Here is a 23,824-nt window from a genome sequence, read left to right on the forward strand (position 1 = left end):
TTTGGCCAAGGCGTCAGATTGAAAAAGGAGATATCAATATTTACAGCTGAAGCTCTAGCAATTACTGCTGCCCTAGAATTCATTAAAAAACAAACTAATCAATATTGGCTGATCATTACTGACAGTATGAGCGTTCTAAAGGCTTTAGATAATTATCAATTCAGTGCTAATACAAACTTCATCATTTTAGAAATAAGACATCTCCTTTATCAACTATCCAGAAGAAACTACAACATCAAATTATTGTGGACACCTTCACATATAGGAGTAAGGGGAAATGAACATGTGGACTTTCTGGCACGTTCAATTGTTGACAGTGACAGCGGCAGCCCTGTTGATGAGAATGTTGCCGTACCATACACTGATCTATTAGTTGCTATTAAATCAAAAATCCTATCTGATTGGCGTGATCTTTGGCGACAAACCTTGTTAAGAAAAGGATCTTGGTATGCTCAGATAAATCAAGATATTGGAAAAAGTCCTTGGTTTACTAAATCGCATCAACATAGAAGCAGAAAATATTATACAATACTATGCCGCTTGAGATTTGGACATTGCAGATTTAATGCACACTTGAATCGTATGCGTATCATCTCATCGCCCGCTTGCCCACATTGCACCAACAACTCTACACAGTCTTTAGATCACATATTTTTTGAATGCTCCGCTTTTAATCTGGAACGCCTCTTATTTATAGCCAACTTGTTATCAACTTCTGGACCAAAAAATGTCCCGCGCAATACACAAGATTTATTGACTAATTTGGATAACTATACTAGTATATTTGAATTTATTTGCAATACTATCAATGATATTTGAAACAGGATCAGGACCTTCATTCATCGGATGTGAAATTTTATTTTGATATTTCAGGCTTCGGCCTATTACAGACTTGGTTTCGACCTCGCCTATCACTTATAGACAAAGAAGAGTAGACGAAAATATGAAATTTCAGACTTGGTTTCGGCCTTACTCTACCAGTCATCGAATCAGAAGAACAATAAAGTTACTTCAGACTTGGCTCCGGCCTTTTGATATATCAGAACGAAACTTACAAATTCAGACTAGGCTGTATGGATTATAGTCCTTTGCCTTTCCCTATTGGGGATAAATTTTAAAACAACAACATCATTCAATGTTCAAGTTGTTGTAAAAATTTCGAAGTTTACGTGGTAGTACGCGTGTGGCTTATGGAATTTTTAAGTACAAACTAGAGAAATAAATAAAATTATATTTAAACAGCTCAGGTTAAATCAATATCTGATATACTAGACTCAGTCTTTATCTTTGAAGTTAATTTTAAAATTAGTAAAAATTAAGGTACAAAAATGTTCAATATTTAAGTCATAATATTTAATGAAAATAAAATGGGTTTTTAATCTTTATGAACGTGGCGATTTTTTTTTTCAATTTTAGACACTATACTCTATAATAATGTCCCTGACAAGAAGAAAACGGTCGATTGAAAATGAACAATTAGTGGAGAATGGCGATACCGCTCCAATTAGTGGACAGAGTAACATCAAAGGCGATGAAATAAATATTGCTGTGCTGCTATTTCTGTATACACTTCAAGGGATTCCCTTAGGACTTGCAGGAGCAGTTCCTATGCTGTTACAAAATAAGGGAATTACATACACACAACAGGTTAAATATTATAATTATGTTTTATTAAACAACTTATCCACAAACATAAACTAGGCAATATAACTGTGTAGTAAAAAATAACTGCTATAAAAATGTAATTTTAATAGCTATACTATTTGAAAAAAAATTAATTTTTCTTTTCATGATTACAGGCTGAGTTTAGTTTTGTGAACTGGCCCTTTAGTATAAAACTGTTATGGGCACCAATAGTGGATGCTATCTTTTGGCCCGAATTCGGAAGGAGAAAAACATGGCTAGTGCCCGTTCAGTATTTAATTGGCATTGTTATGATCATTATGTCATATAGTATGACTGACTGGCTTGGACAGCATGAACAAGCACCACGTATGACAATGCTTACAATATCATTTTTATTTCTTAACTTCTTGGCAGCTACTCAAGACATTGCAGTTGATGGTTGGGCTTTGACAATGCTGAAACGGTAATTATTTTAACATTCATTACAAATATAAATTTTCTTTCAATATCCTATTTATTAATAGTTTAAAATAATCTTCATAATAATTATATTTTCAGACGTAATGTGGGACATGCCTCAACGTGCAATACAGTGGGTCAAACAGCAGGATTCTTTCTTGGATATGTCTTATTTTTGGCATTAGAATCACCTTATTTCTGCAATAAATATATTAGAACTGTATCTGAGGAGACTGGTCTTGTAACTCTATCTGGTTTTCTTTTATTCTGGGGTTGGGTTTTTATTGTAACTACAACTATAGTTGCAGTTTTTAAGCATGAAGCCAATGACCAAATAAATTTAAAGGAGAGTGAACCAAAGGGCATGAATGACATTGTAAATGCATACAAACAGCTTTTAACAATTGTAAAGTTGCCAGCTGTGAGAACTTTAGCCCTCGTACTCTTTACAGCAAAGGTAAACTTAAGTAACAATTACTTTAACTACTAATATTCTTATTCAGGAGGTATTTTTTAAATCTAGTGACCTCCATTTTTTCACAATTCCATTTCTAATTAGGTTTAAAAGAAAATTTGTAATAGAATAATTTTTAAATAGGAACAAATTTAAAATTATGTTAAGAAACTTAACATTATATTGAACTTCATCATCATCATCATCATCATCATCATCATCATCATCATCATCATCATCATCATCATCATCATCATCATCATCATCATCATCACTTCACCCTATCGCAGTCCACTGCTGGACCTAAGTATCCACAAGTTCATCCTAAAAGTAGCGTGAATTCATGTGTGTCACCACACCGGGCAGGCGGGATGGTGATCACGACAACAAGCAGCCAGGCTTTGTTGTCTTTGACCTGTGTATTTTAAAGCCAGTAGTTGGATGGTTATCCTGCCATCGGTCAGTATCTTAAGCTCTAAGGTGGTAGTGGAACTGTGTTACCCCTTAGTCGCCTCTTACAACACCAACGGGAAAAAAGGGGGTGGTAATATTCTTTAATGCCGTAATCACGCAGCAAATATTGGACTTAGTTTGAAAGAAATTAAATATCTAAATCTTGAAAGTTTAATCAAAAAAAATTAAATTTGAAAATGAATTTATTTTCAAATTTAAATTAACTTGAATTTTGTATTTATTTTATAGATTGGCTTCTGTGCTAGTGATGCTGTGTCAGGTTTGAAGCTAGTCGAAGCAGGAGTGCCACGGGAAGATATGGCACTTTTAGCTGTACCATTAGTTCCAGTTCAAATTATCATGCCTGTGGTATGTAGACATTACCATCATTAAAGAAATACTACTGTAGTATAATTAAAAAAAAGTACTACTTCAACTGAAACAAAAAAAAAACGACTATTTAAAATTTTAATGTCCGTTAATATATTAGCAAACTAGATGTGCCCTGTAGGTTTACATGCGTTAATTTTAGAATAAAATAACCTCTGGCCTTTCTCAGTAAATGTGCTATCCAAAACAAAAAAATAATTAAATTCGAACCAGCATTTAGCAACCTCTTTAGAACCAGAGATTAGTGCGTTTAAACAAACAAACTTTTCAGTTTTACAATATTATTAGGTGATTTCATAAAAAGTTAAGATATATTTGTTTTACATTACTTTAGGGATTGGGTTTTTATGAAAAAAAAATACGTTAAGTATAAATATGACATTATAATCTCACTTAATTTCTTATTCCATATAGATACATTTTTATAGATTTATAACTATTCTTTTATAGATTCTTGCAAAATACACAACAGGGCCAATGCCTCTATCGCTCTGGTTGCGTGCTTTTCCCCTACGACTGTTAGTGGGCCCACTGGCAGCAGCACTGGTAGCTCTCACACCAAGTTTACTTGGTGACTCTGGACCTTCATATTTCTACCTTTGTATTTTAATGATGCTGTATGTCTTTCATCAAGTGAGTTAATTTTATATAACTTAAATAAAATTATTTGTTCAATTCAAAAAGTAACTGACCGATTAGGTCAACTGTTACCTCTAACACAAACATTAAGTTGCTTACCTTGGCAACAGATGACTGCTTTGGTATGTTAAAGATATTTGTTAATTTGAATTATGTGTAAAATGTTATATATAAACAATTTGGTGCTGGCTGTGAAATTTCGGTGCTTATTGTAAGTGCAATCACAAGCAAGTCACAGATCCGGCAGATTTACATATAAATCATAGTGTTAGTTACAGTTAAAGTTTAAACACAAATGTATATGTGTTGCATTCTGTATTGTTTAGCATATTATGTTATAATTATTGTTTGTTAAATTTCTCAATATAAAATTTTTAATATAATTACTTATTTTTAATAATTATATTTTCAGACTTGTCTATACTGCATGTTTGTGGCGGTAATGGCGTTTTTCGCTAAAGTGTCGGACCCAGCTGTTGGTGGTACTTATATGACGTTATTGAACACAGTGTCAAACTTAGGCACCAATTGGCCTAATACGTTAGCTCTTTGGGCTATAGACCATTTGACTTACAAGACATGTAATGCATCAGAACTTACAGATAACACTTGCTCTACACAGTTAGAAACTGAGGTAATTTTTGAATTGTGTTAATTTGATGATAGTTCGCGTCATGTAAAAAGAACGCTGAAAGAAACTGGAGGGTATGTGCGTTTGCGCATGGGTATACTCGCGCACAAAAGTACTACTGTTTTATTTTTTAATTAGGCTTTCACTCGCGGCTTCGTATAATGGTAATGTAAAATGTAAATCGCCTTTGCGCATTTTGACAGCCAGCGTTGTTTTTACATGACGCGAATTATATAATATTATAAATAATTTTTCTCACTTCTCTATGTAAAACTATTTCGTAATTCAAAACTTTTGTGTGCGATAGTATTTTGAGTCGGCGTCGAACTGTCCAACAAATAGGACACTGGCAAGCATGCGACAAGTGATAAACACCCCATACCACCAAATAGACCGATAAATCGCTTCTGCGCAACTTCAAGGCCAGCGTTCTTTTTACATGACGCGAACTGTAACATAATTTACTAACAAATTTTTAATATTATTTTTAGGTATGTAAAAATAGTGGCGGTACGTGTGACGTGAGAATTGACGGTTTCTACATAGAAGTTGTAATATGTCTTGTAGCCGGTTTTCTTTGGCTACAGTGGGGCAAGAAAACCATCAACCGACTTCAAAGATTACCTAATACAGCTTGGCAGATAGGTCGTAACAGATAAGACTGAATTCAATATTATTACTATTATATGATACAAATAGGCACAAACTAAAAGCAGCAATTCTCTTAGCTCTAAATGATTATACAGTATGTATGATAAATTGATTATGATAATTTAAAAGCTTTTTCATGGATCACCAATTGTTCTAATACATTTTCTCATTTCAAGGTTAGTAGTAATTCTATTTATTTATACTTAATATATTGGTTTGTATTATACATAGGTGGATGGACTTTTACATTATCTTTACAACAACTGTGACAAAGAACCGTGTCCCGATTTGGGTCATGGTGCGTCCATTAATGAATCGAATACTAATGAATAGGGGTTTATGAGTACATTCACAGTAAAATAGTTTCATTATTAGGTAATTGGGTAATTATGTACAATCCCGGCGAGAAATTAATGGTGTTGGGGGGAAAGGGGGGTGGGGGTGGGAGGGAGTGCGGGTTTTTACCCCCCCGGACAACTATTTTCGTGTAAACCCCGCTGTTACAGAGATATCGTGGTTGAAGTTTTGAGGTTGAAATTAACCTACCACCTTTTAAAAGTGTCTATTTGTCAGTCGTTAAAGGTCAGTTCGTATCGTATTTTGATCTTGCAGTAAAGATCGTTTTTACGTAAATTTGTTCGAAAATAACGCGTGATAGTCGCATTATGGAGCATGAGTACACTTACCGCAGCACCGGAATCAAGGTAGTCAGAAATAACAAAAATTTTAACCTCCGATAAAAAAATCTACCTATATTGTACATGATTGCCGGTAATTGAATTGGGCGTATGATTATAGGCAACCCAACATTGGAGACTTAATAGACGTTTATATCTGTGAAGATTCTTCATCAAAACTGTCAAAATGCATAAATATGTCTCCCATTTCTGTTGATGAAGATTTTATTGGATGTGTCAGATGCCATGCATGCCCTAAGTGCCAAATAATAGTTACTATGATATTGTATTGAGTCTTTTCCTTCCATGATAACATATTTCTAGAGACTTGGCCGTCAAAGTTTACATTATGACCGTTACCACCGTCACCAGGAGAAGGTGTTGTGATCGCAAAAAGATATACAGTGCCCTGTAAAATTTAACAGATAAATTATAATTTAATTTAACAGATAAATTATAATTTAATTTAATTCACCTATAGGCGATATTTTCACAAATGAAAGGGTGAAACTGCACAATGAACTTCTGCCATCCTAATATAACGTAGTTGGCTTTTTTGCTTACAAAGTGTGCCGACTAAATACATTCCTAAGAATGGATATATTCTATCGAAATGGGCTATGTACTATCTAATGATATATAAGGTACTTCGGTACTCGTCATGGCCCAGAATGCATACTATCCGGGACACGGTTCTTTTAATTTGTTATAATTTTCCTCAAGTTGTAGCATACTAGCATGTGAGCTCAATAAAATTGGTACTTTTTTACTAATTCCATTTTTTAGTATTGTTCTATACAAGTGATTTGTATTTTTTATGTCTCTATAGGGACAGAGCATCTCCAAAAGGATGTGATTAAGAACTTAGATGAATATTATTGTGATAGTTAAGAAAATTAATTTCTTATAGTTTCTTATTTTGTTTTTATTTTAATAGTAAAATATGTCCAGTTAGTTTTATAATGATGATATAGTATTATTGTAATTGTATATTTTAGAATGAATACAGGGAATCAAAAGCGAATGTTTTCTATAATTTATTTATATACACATCAACATTTCTTAAAATATTACAATTCATACTTAATAACAGTAAATTTGACGACAATTTTATGCGAATGGTTCAAAATCATTATAATCACTAAAATACAACTATAAATAATTATTATTTGTGTGTGAATGTTTAGTAATCAATAATTTATTATTAACATATCTCATTTTAAGCGTGTGTACTAAAACTACACTATAATTATAACACATTGTCAATTGGAAGTGTGTAAAAAAAAAGTTTTCAAAAATGTTATGCAGCCAATCACATACATTTAATATAAAAAACTCTCAAGCAATAACATGTTATATAAGTAAGAATAATAATAAAAGTATTTAACTGAAAATTGATTTATTTTATATTTTAGTATTAAGAACATAAAAAAAAATTATTAACTTTAGTCTTGACCATGAAGTAAAACTACATTTTGGTTTAAATAAAAACCCGGTAATAATAACGGATCTTCTCATTTCTCTGTATATTTCTGGAACTTACCTCCTACATACCATAAATACACAATCCTATTTTCATTACTTACTATACCTCTTATGTCGAGTAAATATAGGATACCTATTGTTTTTTTAGATTTGTCTAACTGTCTGTACGTGCTAAAAATTTGGCAACATCAATATAATTTTTGAGTAGACTATTTAATAATAGTAATACAAAAATATGTAATAACAAATGACTGCCTTATATATTTAAATAAACCTGTTTTGAATTTGCGCGATAAATTGTCAAAATAATATCGTAGAGTACACCGTATTTGTGCTTTCAATTAAATTATACAAGTACCTAATACAATTAAAAACAGATTCCGATTCACAAGTCATTCAAAAACATTTAAGAAAACAGTTTATAAAATATCAATAGAACAACACAACTATTGTTACTTCTTAAGCCATTAAACTATTTACATCAACGACTTACCACTATAATTTTAGATATAATATTATAATATATGCATATTAATTATTATTTTGGAATAATTGATAATCAGATTATGAAAATTCACTGTGTTTTTATAGCAAAAACAATGTATCATGAGATTATCATTAATCTATCATTTTGGATTAAAATCCATCGTAATGATAAATTAATTCATCAGTATCTTTTGGTCTCCTTTTTCTTATTCAGCCACGGCGTAAATAGGTACATTGAATTGAAACCATTCCTTCATTTCAAAATTGAAATACATACCAAATTTGATTTGCTTCCAATTTATATAAAATTGCAATTGTCGAATTAAAATGTGATATAATTAAATTTTTGTTTTACAAAAGCAGTCCTAGTTCACAGATAAACAAATACCTACTTAGAATGAAAAGAATAATAATTACACCTACTTACTTCTAAACAGGTGTTTAAAGTTATATTTATTTTGGCGCGTTAAGGAATAATTGTGTTTGCAGGCAAACGAAGAAAAACCGCCTTCAATTATATCGACAACTAATACAACGTAGGTAGACGAAAAAATTGTCGAGTAAATGCGCATTATCAAAGATTACTCCAAAAGTTGTAATCAGATCTCGATTAAATTTAAATGTGAATTAAAAATCATCAAAATCGGTACACCCAGTAAAAAGTTATGCGGCTTTTCGAGAGATTCCCTCGATTTCTCTGGGATCCCATCATCAGATCCTCGTTTCCTTATCATGGTACCAAACTAGGGATATCTCCTTTCCAACGAAACAAGAATTATCAAAATCGGTTCATAAACAATGGAGTTATTCCCGAACATACATTACACATTTTTTGAAGTCTGTTAAAAATGATTAGAGTTAATAATTACAATGCGCACGCACACCGTAACAAAAAACCGATGCCTTATGCAACCTAAAGTTAGCTAGCCAATGAATGCGCGCGCACATGTCTAAGCATAAAGAATCGAAATTAAAACATTTACAGTGTTTATTGCTAGTTCGTATGGAAGATTTAATATTGTAATTGAAAATTTAGTGATATAGAATAAATACATCAATCGGGTTCTACTCAAAATTAAGACCACGGCACATTATCTGATATTTAAAATCATGGTTCCCGCCTAGTGAGCTCATCGTTGCATATGATTGACTTACGATTGTCACTCTTACTTCTTATTTGCTTAATCTACCGCGCCGTAATCCGACGCGTCTTGCTAGTGAGCTAGTCTTATCGACTGAGACCCAGCTGAGGGCTGTTCCTCTGTTAGTGCGAGATTACTATTTCGTATTGAAGATTCAAAATTGTAATCAAAAACTCATTAAAATAGAATAAAAACATAATTGGGGTTCAACGCAAAGTTAAGACCGCGATATATTATCCAGTATTTAAAATCACGGTTCCCGCCTAGCGAGCTCATCCTCGCATATGATCGGCTTACGATCATCACTCTTACTGCCTTTGCCTAATCTACCGACGCGTCTCGCTAACGAGCTAGTTTTATCGACTGAGCCCCAACTGTGGGCGGTACCACTGTTAGAGCGAGATAGCAAACCTGTGACGCCCTCGCCCAGCTTGGTGTGGTGGATGCCGTACAGGAAATACAGGAGAAGACCTGAAATATTATTCAAATAGTATTTTATTATAGCAATACTATATTGAATTTTTAAATAGGCGTGATAAGCCAAATCAAAAAATATATATATATTAAAAAGTAATGAATTTGCAGATACCGGCACGCCCACCGGCACGATTGATGTTATAGGGACTCGCGAGATTGAGGGACGTAAAAAGTAAAACTTTAAGTTTGATTAATACCTCATTTAAAAATGTTTTGTCCACTAATATATATCATTATTGCATGCTATTTATATAAGTATATTCAAACTTAAAGTTTAACTTTAATTTCGTGGAAACAGAAAATAATATGATGGAACAGCTTTTAACATTTTAACATGACGTGTCGTAATGCCGAAAAAATCCAGATACAATAAAAAAGATAGTCGAATTGAGAACCTCCTCTTTTTTTGTAGTACGGATAAATTTTTTAATATAATACAGTTATTTTTAGATTCGTTTTTTGTTTTAATTCAGACATCACACGGCTACAATTTTATTATATGCGTAGACAGTAGATTACTTTTATGGATCCAACCCTATAATATACTAAAAAGCGATAACAATTTTATCGTTAAAATATTGTGCTTTATGATATTAACTTATACATACTCAACGATTATTATAAAGTTTATTTAATTCGATTGCTTACCAAAAGTCATCCAAATAGTAAAGCGTGCCCAAGTAAGTGCATTGAGGTTGATCATTAATTCAACGTTGAGCATGACACTAGCAGCCGGAAGTAAGGGAACCCAGGGCACTCTGAACGGTAAACGGACAGGACTCTGCTGATGAGCCCATATTATTACCAAACCTGTGAATAAAAAAATATATTCAAAATTAACAAAAAATCAAAAGAAGTAAAATATGTAATGCGTAGTCTTATAAACAACTACTTACAAGCAATAATTATGAAACTCAGAACAAAATCCGGCAATAACGCCCACAATCCAGCAGGTTCTGCTAGAAAGTGGTTGTGGGCGCATAATGCTGCAGCCGCTACAGTGAAGATATAGACGCAACTTGTGACCGCGCTACCCGGTGCGCGTCCGCCTACAAGAGGCTCTAGCCAAGCATACTGTACTCGAAGCCTTCCGACCGTAAGAGCTTCAAACATCTGTTGGAACAAAAAATTAGAGCCAATATTATTATTCTATAGTGCCGATATTAACTTTGCTTCCAAACGGTATAAATCTCAGTTACCTCAGAAGAAGAAGATCCTCCATCGGTCCCTGGAGTACCAGTCGCAGAGCTATCTTCTCTATCGATAGGTGAATCCAAATGTGGTGATCCAAAGATCTTGTCTTCCGAAGGTGGTGATGGTCTATATCTTAGAATAATAACAGCTGCACTCACAATCGTATATGCTAACAATGTACCGATTGACATAAACTCAACAAGTTTCTCTAAATCGAATAATAGTGCGATAAAGGCTGATGATAACCCTGATATAATAAGATTTGAAATAGGAATTTGAGATTTATTGTTAACATCGCTAAGGAATCCAAATAAAAGCCCATCGGCTGACATGGCGTATAAACAACGCGGTAAGGAGAATAAAGATCCTAATAAAGTAGTAGTCATTCCACAAACAGCTCCAACTGCAACTGCATATTTTGCCCAATCTGCATGTACAGCACCTAACGCTGCTGGCAAAGCGGCATCTGGATTAATACTTGTGTAAGGAACCATCAAAGTTAAAGATATAGCAACAAGAATATAACCGAAGGCTACCATTGCCATTGAAAGTATGGTTGCAATAGGTATAGATCGCGAAGGATCCTTAGCTTCTTCACTAGATGCAGATATGCTATCAAAACCGACAAAAGCATAGAAGCAAGTTGCTGCACCAGCGAGAACGCCACTAAAACCGAAAGGCATGAAACCACCATTCTTCTCGGACCAGTTATTGATATCGGCATAGTAAAATCCTAAAAATATTACTAGTGAAATTACTATAAGGTTTAAAATTGTAAGTCCATTGTTGATATAGGCTGAAGTTTTGACACCTACTGCTAATATCAGTGATGCTACAATGCATATAAGAAAAGCTAATACGTCGGGGTATCTACTAAGTAATGTCTCGTGAAGATCACCCGTCACAGCTATAGTTGCATTGCTGATTGCACCATCGAGCATAGCATCTAAATACCCTGACCAAGCTCGTGCTACTGAAGCAGCGCCTGAAAAAATATTTTATATAAAAATATGAAATAAAATTTAGCTCCATTTAAATTATAGAGTTTTTTCTCTTACCTATCATGTATTCGAGAACAATATTCCAACCTATAATAAAGGCCCAAAACTCTCCAATGCTAACATAAGTATAAGCATATGCACTTCCAGCCCTTGGTATTCTAGTCCCGAATTCCGCATAACACAGGGCAGCTAGCGTAGAAGTAATACCGGCTAAGAGGAAACTTAGCGCTGTAGCCGGTCCCGCCATGTTTCGAGCCACAGCTCCCGTCAGTACATAGATACCAGCTCCAACCATATGACCCACACCTGAAATTTTTTTTCTACCTAAAGACAAGTAAGTACATTTGGACAAAAAAAATCATCCAGTGTGTTTCAGTAACATTTTATCGTAGTTATTAAGAAAATATTAAGAGAAATTATAAATGGGAACGAAATATGCTTACGACGATATAGGATATGCCTACGAGGACGTCAAAAATTTTTTTTAATAAGAGGCTTTTACAGTAAAGTTCAAAAAAATTTAAAGTATGCAATAGCTTACCCAGCAAAGTAATATCAAAAGTGGTAAGGCAACGATTGAGTGGAGTATCCAAGGAGTCTCCATAAAGAGGTTTGCGTCGGTTCATTTTATGACAAAATCCTGAGAGTACATGACCCAGGATTTTATGCCTGGCTCCCGGCATGATGAAGACTGTAAGAAAAGAAAAACATAAAACTACTAGGACTAGACTTTAAACCATTACCCTTTCTTTACGAATAAAATTACATTTACATAACCCAAAATCAAAAAAGTACAGAGTTTTTATGGTATTATAGGGAGTGTACTAGGCCAATATTAATATAAAACAATTAATTACGTACATAGATTTCTCTTGTTTTTTACAATTCACAGTTGTTCAGTTATAACTTTGTGTCTGGCCAGCTGACAATGTTTGCAATGTTCCAATAATAGGCTTGTAGAAAAAACCTGCGCGCGCATTCAATCGATTTCTTGGGGATGAGCAAAATATTATTTACATTGTTGGGGAGTATCTAATGCATACTGAAAATAGTTCAGGGACTCAATACCTGAACTAATTACAACCATGATAACTAGACAAATAACCGCAAGTACTTATATTATTTTACAAAACAAGTACAAAAAAGGTACTGTTTTTTTAATGTAAACTTGTAGAATAAACGCCAATCATCTCTATAAAAAACCTGATTTTAATTTAACTTTATACACTTGTAATACATATACACAAACAATCTGTAATATAAAAATGAGTCGCTGAATGTGTTGCTAAGCGCAAAACTCGAGAACGGTTGGACCGATTTCGCTAATTCTTTTTTTAAAATATTCCTTGAAGTACGAGGATGGTTCTTACGGAGAGAAAAATTCAAAAAAAAATTTTTATATTTCCTGAAAAAGTCTAAAAACAACACTTTTCTATACTCCCATACAAAAGATTTGTGATAATACTTAAAAGTCAATTTGAACTATAATACCATACGATAAAGTTTGTGTTAGGCGATACGAAGTTCGCCGGGTCAGCTAGTTTATTATAAAACTAAATAAATTTTACTAATCAATAAGTATGTCATCTAGTAAATACCTATAGAGTGAAAAGTGTAGATGATAATATAAAACTTACTAAAAAAACAAAGTCCTGCTAGAAACTAACTTATTGTTTTGAGAACTTTAGTTTTAACATAATTATTTAGTCTCAAGAAGGCTAAACGCCTCTTCTTTTAATGCCGCTTGATTGATAAAGAGGAATTCTACAGGTTTATAGTGTGTCTGCATATATTTGTAGTGTCATAGCTGCTTAACAGAACCGATTGTATTCTAGGTTTTTTTTTCGTAAAAAGTGACATAATATTTTTCATTAGATTTAACCAAAAAATTTAGTGCTATCTATGTTCTAAATTATTATATCCTCAGAAAACCATGTATGTTTATTTTAATGATGAAGTAGAATTGTTGATTATGTAATGATACACCTGCTGAAAGTTCCAAAAAAAACGATGATTGATGGGAACTTATTGTAAACTATTGTGTGTGTGAAACAGGGATTCCAAATACTTTATTCAAATTTGATACGTTAAATTACAACTTTTACAATTTTTATCTAGCCATTTTTCGATCCAGATATATCTATCAGGATCCCCTATGGAACTTAACATTTTAAATCGCAGTTTTTCCACAGGGACATTAGCAATAAAGGTGTTATTAAAATTTCTAAAGTTACTAGTATCCAATTTTCATTTTCTGCCATAAGAGTCAAAAGTAATTTTGCTTAGCACGACTACGCGTTGCCCATCCACGTATTGAAATGTTTTAAAATTTTTCAAAACTTCTCTTTTTTAATCGACTTCAAAAGGAGTAAAGGATGTTACATCATAACTTTTTAACATAATTCTTTCTTCTAAAGCTGGTGCCTGTCGCGTGACGCTTTGCTAGAAATATCTGGTAGGTAATTCGTCGGAATGGGATTGTACTACCTACATCTCACAAAGCTCGTCCGTTTGCTTTGAACATTTTTAAGTATAGATTAATTTGCTCGATAGTAATTTGATTTGATATTTTAAACGAAGTTAATGCTCAGACAACATGATCTAGATAGAGCCCGCCAGTGAAAAGTTATGCGGATTTTTGAGAGTTTCCCTCGATTTCTCAGGGATCCCATCATCAGATCCTGGTTTCCTTATCATGGTACCAAATTAGGGATATCTCCTTTCCAACAAATAAAGAATTATCAAAATCGGTTTATAAACAACGGAGTTATCTCCGAACATACATTAATATATAAATATATATACGGGCGAATTGAGTAACCTCCTCCTTTTTTTGAAGTCGGTTAAAAAATTATCGCAAATAAATATTCAAAACGAAGTAGGCAAGGGTAAGTTATGGGCATAGAAAAAATAAAAGCGGTAATTTCCTCAAACAATTTAATCCACATTCTACGTCGTCGGCGTTATTGTTGATATGTAAACATAAACAAATTACACAAATAAATACAATTATATAATGATTATGATAGTATTTGTGAGTTCTACTATAATGTTGTAGCTATTTATTACTTTTGGGTTACTATGTACTAAATTTTTTTTATACATTTTAATAACTCAATATAAGGAAGATATTTCTCCACATATGAAAACTATATAATTACGTTTCCGCAGTAAGTAGGTACCTATATAATATATACACGTAACGAACTTCTTTTTTGTCCTTTATTATGCATGTCCAATATAAACAATTTGGTAACTATTTAAATAAAATTAAGTCCAGTATGTAGGTGAAGTTTAATGGTTAAAGTTTTACACATAATTATGACAATTTACATATTTAATATGCAGACTTAATTAATAGTTATTTTGACAAAAATCAGATGCAGATTTTAATTTTAAATCAATATCTATTTTTATTAAAACCATTTCATATTTTCTTATGAAACAAATTAAATAGAAGTATAAAAATTCGGGTTTATCAAAAACGGGTTTTTTAATGATCAGATCAGATGTCAGGTGAATTTTTTGAAGCTGTTTAATTAAACTAAAACAGTTTGTATTCATAAAAGAAGTAGAAAAACTGTTCAATCTGGCACGGGTGTAATTTGAATGCCTTCGATTTTTTATATTTATATAATAACTAGCTGACACCGTAAAATTTGTTTTGCCATAGATATATATTATCCCCCTTAAATCCCCCCCCCCCCTTATAACAGGTGTATGAAAAATAGATGCTGCCCTATTCTCAGACCTACCCGATATGCACACAAAATTTCATGAAAATCGGTCCAGCCGTTTCGGAGGAGTATTGTAATTAACATTGTGACACGAGAATTTTATATAAGTATTTTATATAAGCAGACCTAGCGAACTTCGTACCGCCATATTTATTTAATTTTGCAATAAAAATATCGCGGTCATTAATCTAAATAAACATATAGACTTCATTTTACTTGGAAAAAGTTACATCGGTTCAACAATTTCGGAGATTGGCCCGCACAAACGCGCGATGGTTTGCGGGTTTGATTCGCGCTCGAGATGGATATTTGTATTTGTACAAATATTCCTTTCCGGTTTGTATGTCTGTCCTTGTGGGTCACCACGCCGTACCTCGGAGAGCACGTTAAGCCGTCAATCCTGGTTGTTATCATAAAAACCTGATAACGGTCGTTACTCATAGTAGGACTATATCTGCTAACCCGCAGTGGAGTAGTGTAGTGGAATAAGCTCCAATCCTTCTCCTATATAAAGACGCCTATACCAGTGGGATGATACAGACTGAATCCATATATTTTTTTTGAAATGTTAAATTGCACTACATTGTTTTATCGTGATGGTTTTGCACTGATAAAATACATTCAAAAAGTTCACCCGATATGTCTTTTGTGTAACTTACCTTCGTAGTAAACTAGTATTAAAGGACATCTTAATGCTAGTTTGCACTATATTACTCCTTCTACAATAATATTATTTAATAATTATGCATAATTATTAAATTATGCATAATTATTGTTTGTAACCATGTAATTGTTGTTTTTAACCATGTTTTAACTATTTACTTTATATAAAAGAACCAGCTACCAACGGTGTAACTAAATGTATAACTAACTATGCAATATTTCTATACTGTAATAATCATTTAAAATTGAGTACGTAGTAATTTACAAACATTCGTACTAAGTACATAGGTACATATATCATATAACATATATAATAATACATATATACAATGTAAGTTTTAAAAGCATCATTTTTACTATTATACATAATTATTTAAAAATATTCTTTGATTATCAACGGATAAAATAAAAAATAAAGTTCTATTCAGGCTAAAATAATGACTGTAAATTTATATTGCCTTTTTAGTTAACATCGCGTTTTACTTGACATGTTACAGTGATAAAAGAGAAGAAATTTCAAAACGTTACTAAATTTTTGAGAAACGGGCGGATTGAGACTGGACGAAATTTATAAAAGGTTTATAGTAAGTAGATTTACTTAATAGTGACAGAAAAAAAAAATTAGAAAAGATTGCAAAAAGCTGTAACTGCTCTCGGCGTTTTGGTAAAATACTTTATCGGTTTCCTGCTAAATGATATGTTTTAGGTGTCAGTCTTTAGAAAATTTTAATGCGCTTAGCAGCAAAAATAAAAAGTTTAAGTACTTATATTTTAATTAAGATATTGCTTGTAAGCAGAGACTTAGAAATTTAATTTATTTTGAACATAGCTAATGTGCAAAGTAGCAAATACTGCCATATAGTGAAATATTTAATGCCATAACATTATTTATATTTACTAATCATTTTATTTTACCGTATATTGTGCGTTTATAATTTTCACACTAAGTAATGCTAAAAAACCCAGGATTTATTTATACGTGACATTTTCAAATGGATACAATCGTATATAAAATTATACTTATGATGATATTAGAATATAGAAATTAAAGTATTTAAAAGATGTGAAAAAGAAACAAATTCAAAAATAGCAAAATAATCCATAATCACCCATAATATCCAGAAAAAATAAAAGAAACAGAACGCAGGACCTACTCACGTCACAACAGTACCGTCTGCTCTCGCAGAAATGTGAGAAAATAATGGGCACATTAATGTACCGTCGTACCTTATTCGAATATTCATTAAATATTTAGATTTTTTTTTATTTACCTATTAGGCAAAATAATGTTCCTAGTTCAAAATGTATGTTTATAATCAATATTGTATATTGATGGTCCCCTCATAAATAAAGTATTATAAATGAATGAAATGTCTTTTGAATGTGGTTTTAAAATCTCAATATACCAACTCTCTAAAGAGATACAAAATAAATTAGTTAATTATAATAGTAAATGGTGTTTATTGAAATTATGAAATTTTTCTAATTTCAAGTGACATTGTGATTTTTGTGACTTTTGGAGCTTAAATTTAAAATGTATTTTTTAAAGTTTAAAATACAAAACTATACTAAATTTTAATACTTATTTCACATTTATTTATAATTGTGTTTGCAGGCAAACGAAGAAAAACCGCCTTCAATTATATCGACAAGTAATATAACGTAGGTAGACGAAAAAATTGTCAAATACGCATTATCAAAGATTACCCCAAAAATTGTAATCAGATCTCGATAAAATTTAAATGTGACCACATGATAAACACTGACTTTCGATTAAATTAAAAATCATTAAAGTCGATACACCCAGTAAAAAGTTATGCGGATTTTCGAGAGTTTCTCTCGATTTCTCTGGGATCCCATCATCAGATCCTGGTTTCCTTATCATGGCACCAAACTAGGGATATCTCCTTTCCAACAAAAAAAGAATTATCAAAATCGGTTCATAAACGACGGAGTTATCTCCAAACGTACATAATATATATATATATATACGGTCGAATTGAGTAACCTCCTCTTTTTTAAGAAGTCGGTTAAAAACATATTTTTATAAAGCATGTCCAGTGAAATACGCACATATGAAATAATATATTAGTGTGTATAAATGTAATAATATTTAGACGTAATGTAGACCAAAGTTTAATAAATAGTATAAATTACCAAATTTACAAATATTTTATCATTAAAGCAAAATGTTTAAAAAATTAAATAAATTCTAAGATCCAAATAAGGATCTCGTTTATAATCTTACAATTAATGTACTGTTAACATAAGTACCTCTGAATTTATACCCTCATTTAGCCGTTTTTTAAATGCATATAAACTCAATATAAGAATTCTAATATGTAGAATCAAGAATAGTTTTGTCACATAAAAGTATACTCTAAGTAATACTAAATTATAGTAAATATAAAAATAGTGACTCTTGAGTAGGCAAAACGAAGTAAAAAAATATATGTGAAAATATTACAAAATATACAGTAAGAAAAAAACAATTTTTCATGTAGGAACTGAGAGTTAAGAAGAAATAAATATATAGTGACTTTTCTACTCTTAAAATACTTTAAATTCTAGAAATTACAGCAGTAACCAAAAAGAAAAATAAACAAGAGAGCAATTCCTTAGCCAGAACTTAATAAATAACATAAAACAAGTATAAACTTGTTAATTACAGACTAAAATTAGATATTCTCAATAATTGTCACACTAAAGAAAAATCATATAAAATAGTATTTTTAGTTTACAATAAATAATGTTAAATAGTATTTTCATCCAGAATATTCAAAATATATTTGAGGCATATTTTAATTATACACTTACAGATCACACGAGATTACTTTCTTAATTGTTGACAAAGTTATTTTATTAGAAGTTAAAAAATATCTCTGGACACTCTAATTAACATACAATTAATTTAAATATTTATATAACAATATCTATATGAAACAACATAGTTGTTACACATCGTACTTAACAGTACCTACATATTTTGCTATTGCATTTTATTTTATTATTTTTTCAGTTGAACATAAACCTCTTTAAACATCCAATTGGATAACTTCCCAACATGATCCATTTTTAGCACCTTAAAATTATCTTAAACTTCAACATTATATCACATTTAAATTGCACATCCAGAAAACAGTTACCAACATGACAAATAACATGTATTAAAGTCAGATTGTATGTTCATAGAAAAGTTCATAACATTAAATTTTTCACAAAAAACTTATGTTGTCATCTAACATGAACCACTATCCTCCAGTACCATTAAAATATTGAGCATGTTTAGTATAAGGGGCTGCAATGTGATAAGGTGGAGGTTGAGCCCTCATGTATGTTGTCTCTGACATTCCACTTGGGCTATGTCTGTGACTTACAACACTTGGAGGATTGGAGGAAGCAGGTATGGCCTCATATAAATCATACATGTTCTGACTAGCAAGTGACTGTACGTGAGTAAAGCTACCGTCGTCTGATATAAGAGGAGTGTTAGTCATACGATAAGGATTTGTCGCATTAGTGTGACCAGTTGGAGAATACAATTCTGGAGACTGTGAGGGAACATAAGTAGGGCTTGATGCAGATATGTCATACATATTACAATTAGGTGATGTTTGGTGAATTGTAGATGGATAGTGATTGGTATCAACATTAGGAGCAGTATACATATTATTATAATGACACAAATTAGGCATTGTTGTTGAACTAACTATTTGGCTAACTGTGTGAACTTTTGGACTAGACAAGTCTCTACCACTATGGGGATGATAGTTAAATACATCAAATTTTCTCTGTCCATAAATCTTTTCAGATCCACATGCATAAGTTTCTGCACAGTATGCTTTTCCATGATAAGTTCCTTCTGTATGACATCCCATTTCCTTTCTAGAATATGCAGGCTCAAAGGGTGGTAATTTATCAGCTCTACACCTCATACTATAGGAATTTTCACTAAATTGAGGTGACAATATAGTTTCATCATTTGAATGTCTTTCTTGAGAAGTAACACTTAGTCTACGTAGCTGATTGCAAGTGTCATCAGAACAATTGCGGTAACTATGATCATTAGGCATTATGTAATTTTTTTTTTCTATTGGATGACCTCTAAAATTGTTAATTGGCATTGATGAACATGATCTTACTGGATCTTGGTGTGGTGAATATCTTTCATTTTGTTTTAAATTATAATGAGCTGGTACTAATCCACAAGTTTCTATATTATCACCTTTATAATCATTAGATTCACTATTATTATCAACATAGAGAGCATGATCTACACTTTTATACGTTTTTTCTTGTTCATATGCAAGATCTAATGGTTTGTCATATGAATTTTCTGGTGGTAAATTATCATAAGTAGATGTCTTCATAGCATCTTTTTGTACATTATCTTGATTATGTTCTTCAGCATTTATAACCTCGAGTTTATTATCAGATGCAAATCTTTGTTGTAGGGTTGGTGTGATCTTAGCTGCTTTAATGTGCAGAGCATTGTGCATAGGTGGTGAAACATCCTGTGCGCCGTCTTTGTGTATATTTCTGGCATGTTTTGCCATTGCCCTTAATTCCTTTGGATATGGTGTTGGAGCTCTACGTAATTGTCCAGGTTTCTCTGCAGCTTTAACAACAGGTTTCATGTCTACAAAACTAATATGGCGGGGTGCACTTTGTGCCTCTGTGTTATCTGCTTTTGTATTATCAGATTTAATCTCAATGGGAGTTAAAGGCACTTGAGGAAATAGAAAACAAGTAAGAACTTGCTCATAAGTATTAGGATCTACTTCAGAATGCATAGGCACTAAAGGTTTGCTTTGATTTTCTGATAGCCATAGGGCTACTAAATTATCACAATTTAATAAGGATTGAGGAAGATAACTTAATGAGTTCCTCACCAAATTTAAAACTCTTAAAGAAGTCAAATGGCCAATTTCTGGAGGAATTTTTGTCAGTTTATTTGCACGAAGTGATAATACTGACAATTTGGTACAACTACCAATTTCTGGTGGCACTGCCCTTAGCATATTTTCATCAACATTAAGATATTTTAATTTCCTTAATAAACCAATGGAAGAGGGTAACACCTCTATGTAATTGCACATTAACATCAGTTCTTCTAGGTTTTTTAATTGACCTACACTTTCTGGTATTGAGTAAAGCCTGTTGTTATCCAATTTTAAAGCTGTTAAATTATTCAGCTGTCCAATACTATCAGGAAGTTCTGTCAAACTGTTGATAGACAGGGTCAGGTCTTCTAAACTTGTACAGTACCCTATTTCTGGAGCCAGTTCCTCTATCATGTTGTTACTTGCTTCTAAATGTACTAGGTTCTCTAAAGGTTTTATTACAGATGTTATACTTGTAAAACTGTTGCTATCAATCCACAATTCTTTCAGCTTCAAAAATCTTCCTATTACTTCAGGGAACTGTTGAAATTCATTTTGTCCAATATCCAGTCTCAGAAGGTCAGTGGATCGAGAAAGTGATTTTGGTAGTATCATTAGATAATTGTCTCTTAGTTCAAGAATACGTAAATTTGCTAGACGACCAAAGTTTCCGGGAAGATATTCAAGATAGGTATCATTTAAAAACAAGTCCTGTAAAGCTACAAGATTTGTTAATGTGTCGGGCAGCTTTTCTAAGGGATTGACACTAAGATCTAAGAATACCAAATTTTTTAAAGATTTCATGTTGTCTGGTATGGATGCTAAAGTATTCCTACTGATATTCAGATGCTGCAAGTTTACCAACGACGATATGGCTGTGGGGATTGCTTGAAGCTCATTGTCACTAAGATCTAAGTATTTCAAGCCATGGCACATGAAAAGCTGTCGGGGCAGCTCAGTAATACGGTTACATTGGCAAAGCAGAGTTTCTAGAGTTCTTTCGTACACGAACACTTCCGACGGCACATCCGTTAGTGAATGATGCGAATAATCTAACTCCACAATATCTTCGACACCAGGTCTAACACAACACAGGAAATCAAATGGCATTATGGAATGAACTCTTTTAGAACACGATAAAAATTGTAATGATTCGTAAAACACAATCAGGCATCCTTCAAAATTATGGAGCGTGTCATTGTTGGTAATTTTATATATCACGTTAACTTTGTTTCATGTATTTTGTTTAAATCAGATTTTTAAATATTTTTAAATATCAACAAATAAACTATACAATGAATCACATAAATTCACAACTGATTCATCTTTCTTCCCCTCCCGATTCCCGAACATAGATACTTAACAGATAACCACAGATAACTGCAGATAACTATGTGCACAGATTAGTATATATGTAGCTAGCTACAGATGTGACAGTGAAATTTCGCTTAGTTCCATTAGAACAGTTTTGGCGCTACTGTCGTCTGTCAATAAATTCTGTATACGTAAACGACTTACGCACACATGGAAAGACTTAGTGCTTGACAAGGGTATCCAATTGTCGATATCGATATTTTTAGTGATGTACAGTATGTCGATAAAAGGGAAAAGTAAATATTAGTTAAAATAATAAGAAATAAAACAAGTTCAATTTATAATACTTTATTTCAATTTATACTCTTACTTGTATTTTTTAAATTCCATTGTTATAATTATCGGTTTAATTTGTAAACTTTACAACATTATCATTTTTTCTTCTATTTAATCAAAAGGTCAGCGACTTAAACAATAGAATTATTCTTTGGGAACGAGCGGGAAACTTAAACGCGCGCGGTTGTGTTTTTTCTTGCTACTGCTAAAATTATTTTAAATATAGTTCAGATCAGGTGTAAAGTGTATATATTTAGTTATTTAGTTTTAGTTTTGTATTTAGTTTGTTTTTCTTCTATTTTTGGTAAGTGTATGTAAATATTTATAGAATGAACGAACCTCCGGACCCGGGTGGCGGGAATGATTTTAATTCGCAATATATTCCGCAACCTAGCAATTTTATTACAATTGATTACGATGAATCGAGTATGGAAACTGATCACTCTATGAGTAAAAAGCCTCTTAAGAGATCTCGTCTTCATAAAATTTGCAAACAATGTAATAAAAAAGTTAGAAAAAACGCGGGAAACCAAAAAGTTGGTTGTCATTGTTCGGAGTCTGAGAAATCAGATGAGACGAATAAAAATGTAAATAATAAAAATGTCCCCGTTTCGGTACCACAATCACAGCTCCAATCTGATAACACTGTCTCTAAAAATCCCATAGGCAGAAATATTTATAATGAAAATGACGTGTCTCCATATTTAATTCATGTACAAAAAATTACAAAAGGTGATAACGATGGAACGATTTTACACCCAATCACATTCGGAGATTTCCTTATGAAAAATAAAATATATAATATTATTAACGGCAGCTTGAAAAAGATAGGACGAAACAGAATTTCCGTAGCATTTAATAATTTTAAAGATGCGAATTCTTTTTTAAATAATAGCCTGCTTCTTGAAAATAGTTATCATGCTTTTATACCATCTTTTAACATTATTAGAATCGGTATCGTTAGGGGTGTGCCAATAGAATGGTCCCCAGAAGAAATTATAAAAAATATTTCTACACCTATTGGTTGTGGTAAAGTTGTAAAGGTTAGACGTTTGAATTACAAAACTGTTGTTGAAGGCGCTACTGTGTGGAAGCCCACACAATCAGTAGTAATTTATTTTGATGG

General features: G+C 32.3%; 3 protein-coding genes across 3 annotated transcripts; 1 reads left to right on the forward strand and 2 right to left on the reverse strand.

Moving 5' to 3' along the window:
* The first annotated feature begins 1,145 nt into the window (after window positions 1–1,145).
* LOC123656396 (acetyl-coenzyme A transporter 1) lies at window positions 1,146–5,529 on the forward strand. The gene is made up of 8 exons (XM_045592085.1): window positions 1,146–1,320; window positions 1,417–1,647; window positions 1,800–2,089; window positions 2,185–2,542; window positions 3,242–3,361; window positions 3,833–4,015; window positions 4,434–4,655; window positions 5,144–5,529. Exons 2-8 carry the CDS (start codon window positions 1,435–1,437, stop codon window positions 5,309–5,311), a joined length of 1,554 nt encoding a protein of 517 aa, XP_045448041.1. The 5' UTR covers window positions 1,146–1,320; window positions 1,417–1,434; the 3' UTR covers window positions 5,312–5,529.
* Window positions 5,530–9,343: 3,814 nt separating this feature from the next.
* Window positions 9,344–12,448, reverse strand: LOC123656393 (cationic amino acid transporter 4). The gene is made up of 6 exons (XM_045592083.1): window positions 12,307–12,448; window positions 11,823–12,071; window positions 10,770–11,749; window positions 10,467–10,683; window positions 10,219–10,380; window positions 9,344–9,564 (listed from the first exon to the last, which is right to left on the reverse strand). Exons 1-6 carry the CDS (start codon window positions 12,446–12,448, stop codon window positions 9,344–9,346), a joined length of 1,971 nt encoding a protein of 656 aa, XP_045448039.1.
* Window positions 12,449–19,101: 6,653 nt separating this feature from the next.
* LOC123656391 (protein lap1) lies at window positions 19,102–22,158 on the reverse strand. The gene has a single exon (XM_045592081.1). The coding sequence runs from the start codon at window positions 22,156–22,158 to the stop codon at window positions 19,417–19,419; it is 2,742 nt and encodes a 913-aa protein (XP_045448037.1). The 3' UTR covers window positions 19,102–19,416.
* Window positions 22,159–23,824: the final 1,666 nt, after the last annotated feature.

The sequence above is a fragment of the Melitaea cinxia genome, chromosome 9 (genome assembly GCF_905220565.1).
Source record: "Melitaea cinxia chromosome 9, ilMelCinx1.1, whole genome shotgun sequence".
Lineage (NCBI taxonomy): Eukaryota > Metazoa > Arthropoda > Insecta > Lepidoptera > Nymphalidae > Melitaea > Melitaea cinxia.

Bases quoted from the DNA above. Each gene is read 5' to 3' on its own strand.
- LOC123656396 (XM_045592085.1), top strand. From the start codon at position 1,435: ATGTCCCTGACAAGAAGAAAACGGTCGATTGAAAATGAACAATTAGTG. The intron at 3,362-3,832 runs GTATGTAGACAT...ATTCTTTTATAG, and splicing joins TTCAAATTATCATGCCTGTG to ATTCTTGCAAAATACACAAC. The intron at 4,016-4,433 runs GTGAGTTAATTT...TTATATTTTCAG, and splicing joins TGCTGTATGTCTTTCATCAA to ACTTGTCTATACTGCATGTT.
- LOC123656393 (XM_045592083.1), bottom strand. From the start codon at position 12,448: ATGCCGGGAGCCAGGCATAAAATCCTGGGTCATGTACTCTCAGGATTT. The intron at 12,072-12,306 runs GTAAGCTATTGC...AAAAAATTTCAG, and splicing joins TTTTGATATTACTTTGCTGG to GTGTGGGTCATATGGTTGGA. The intron at 10,381-10,466 runs GTAAGTAGTTGT...TTTTATTCACAG, and splicing joins GAGTTTCATAATTATTGCTT to GTTTGGTAATAATATGGGCT.
- LOC123656391 (XM_045592081.1), bottom strand. From the start codon at position 22,158: ATGCCATTTGATTTCCTGTGTTGTGTTAGACCTGGTGTCGAAGATATT.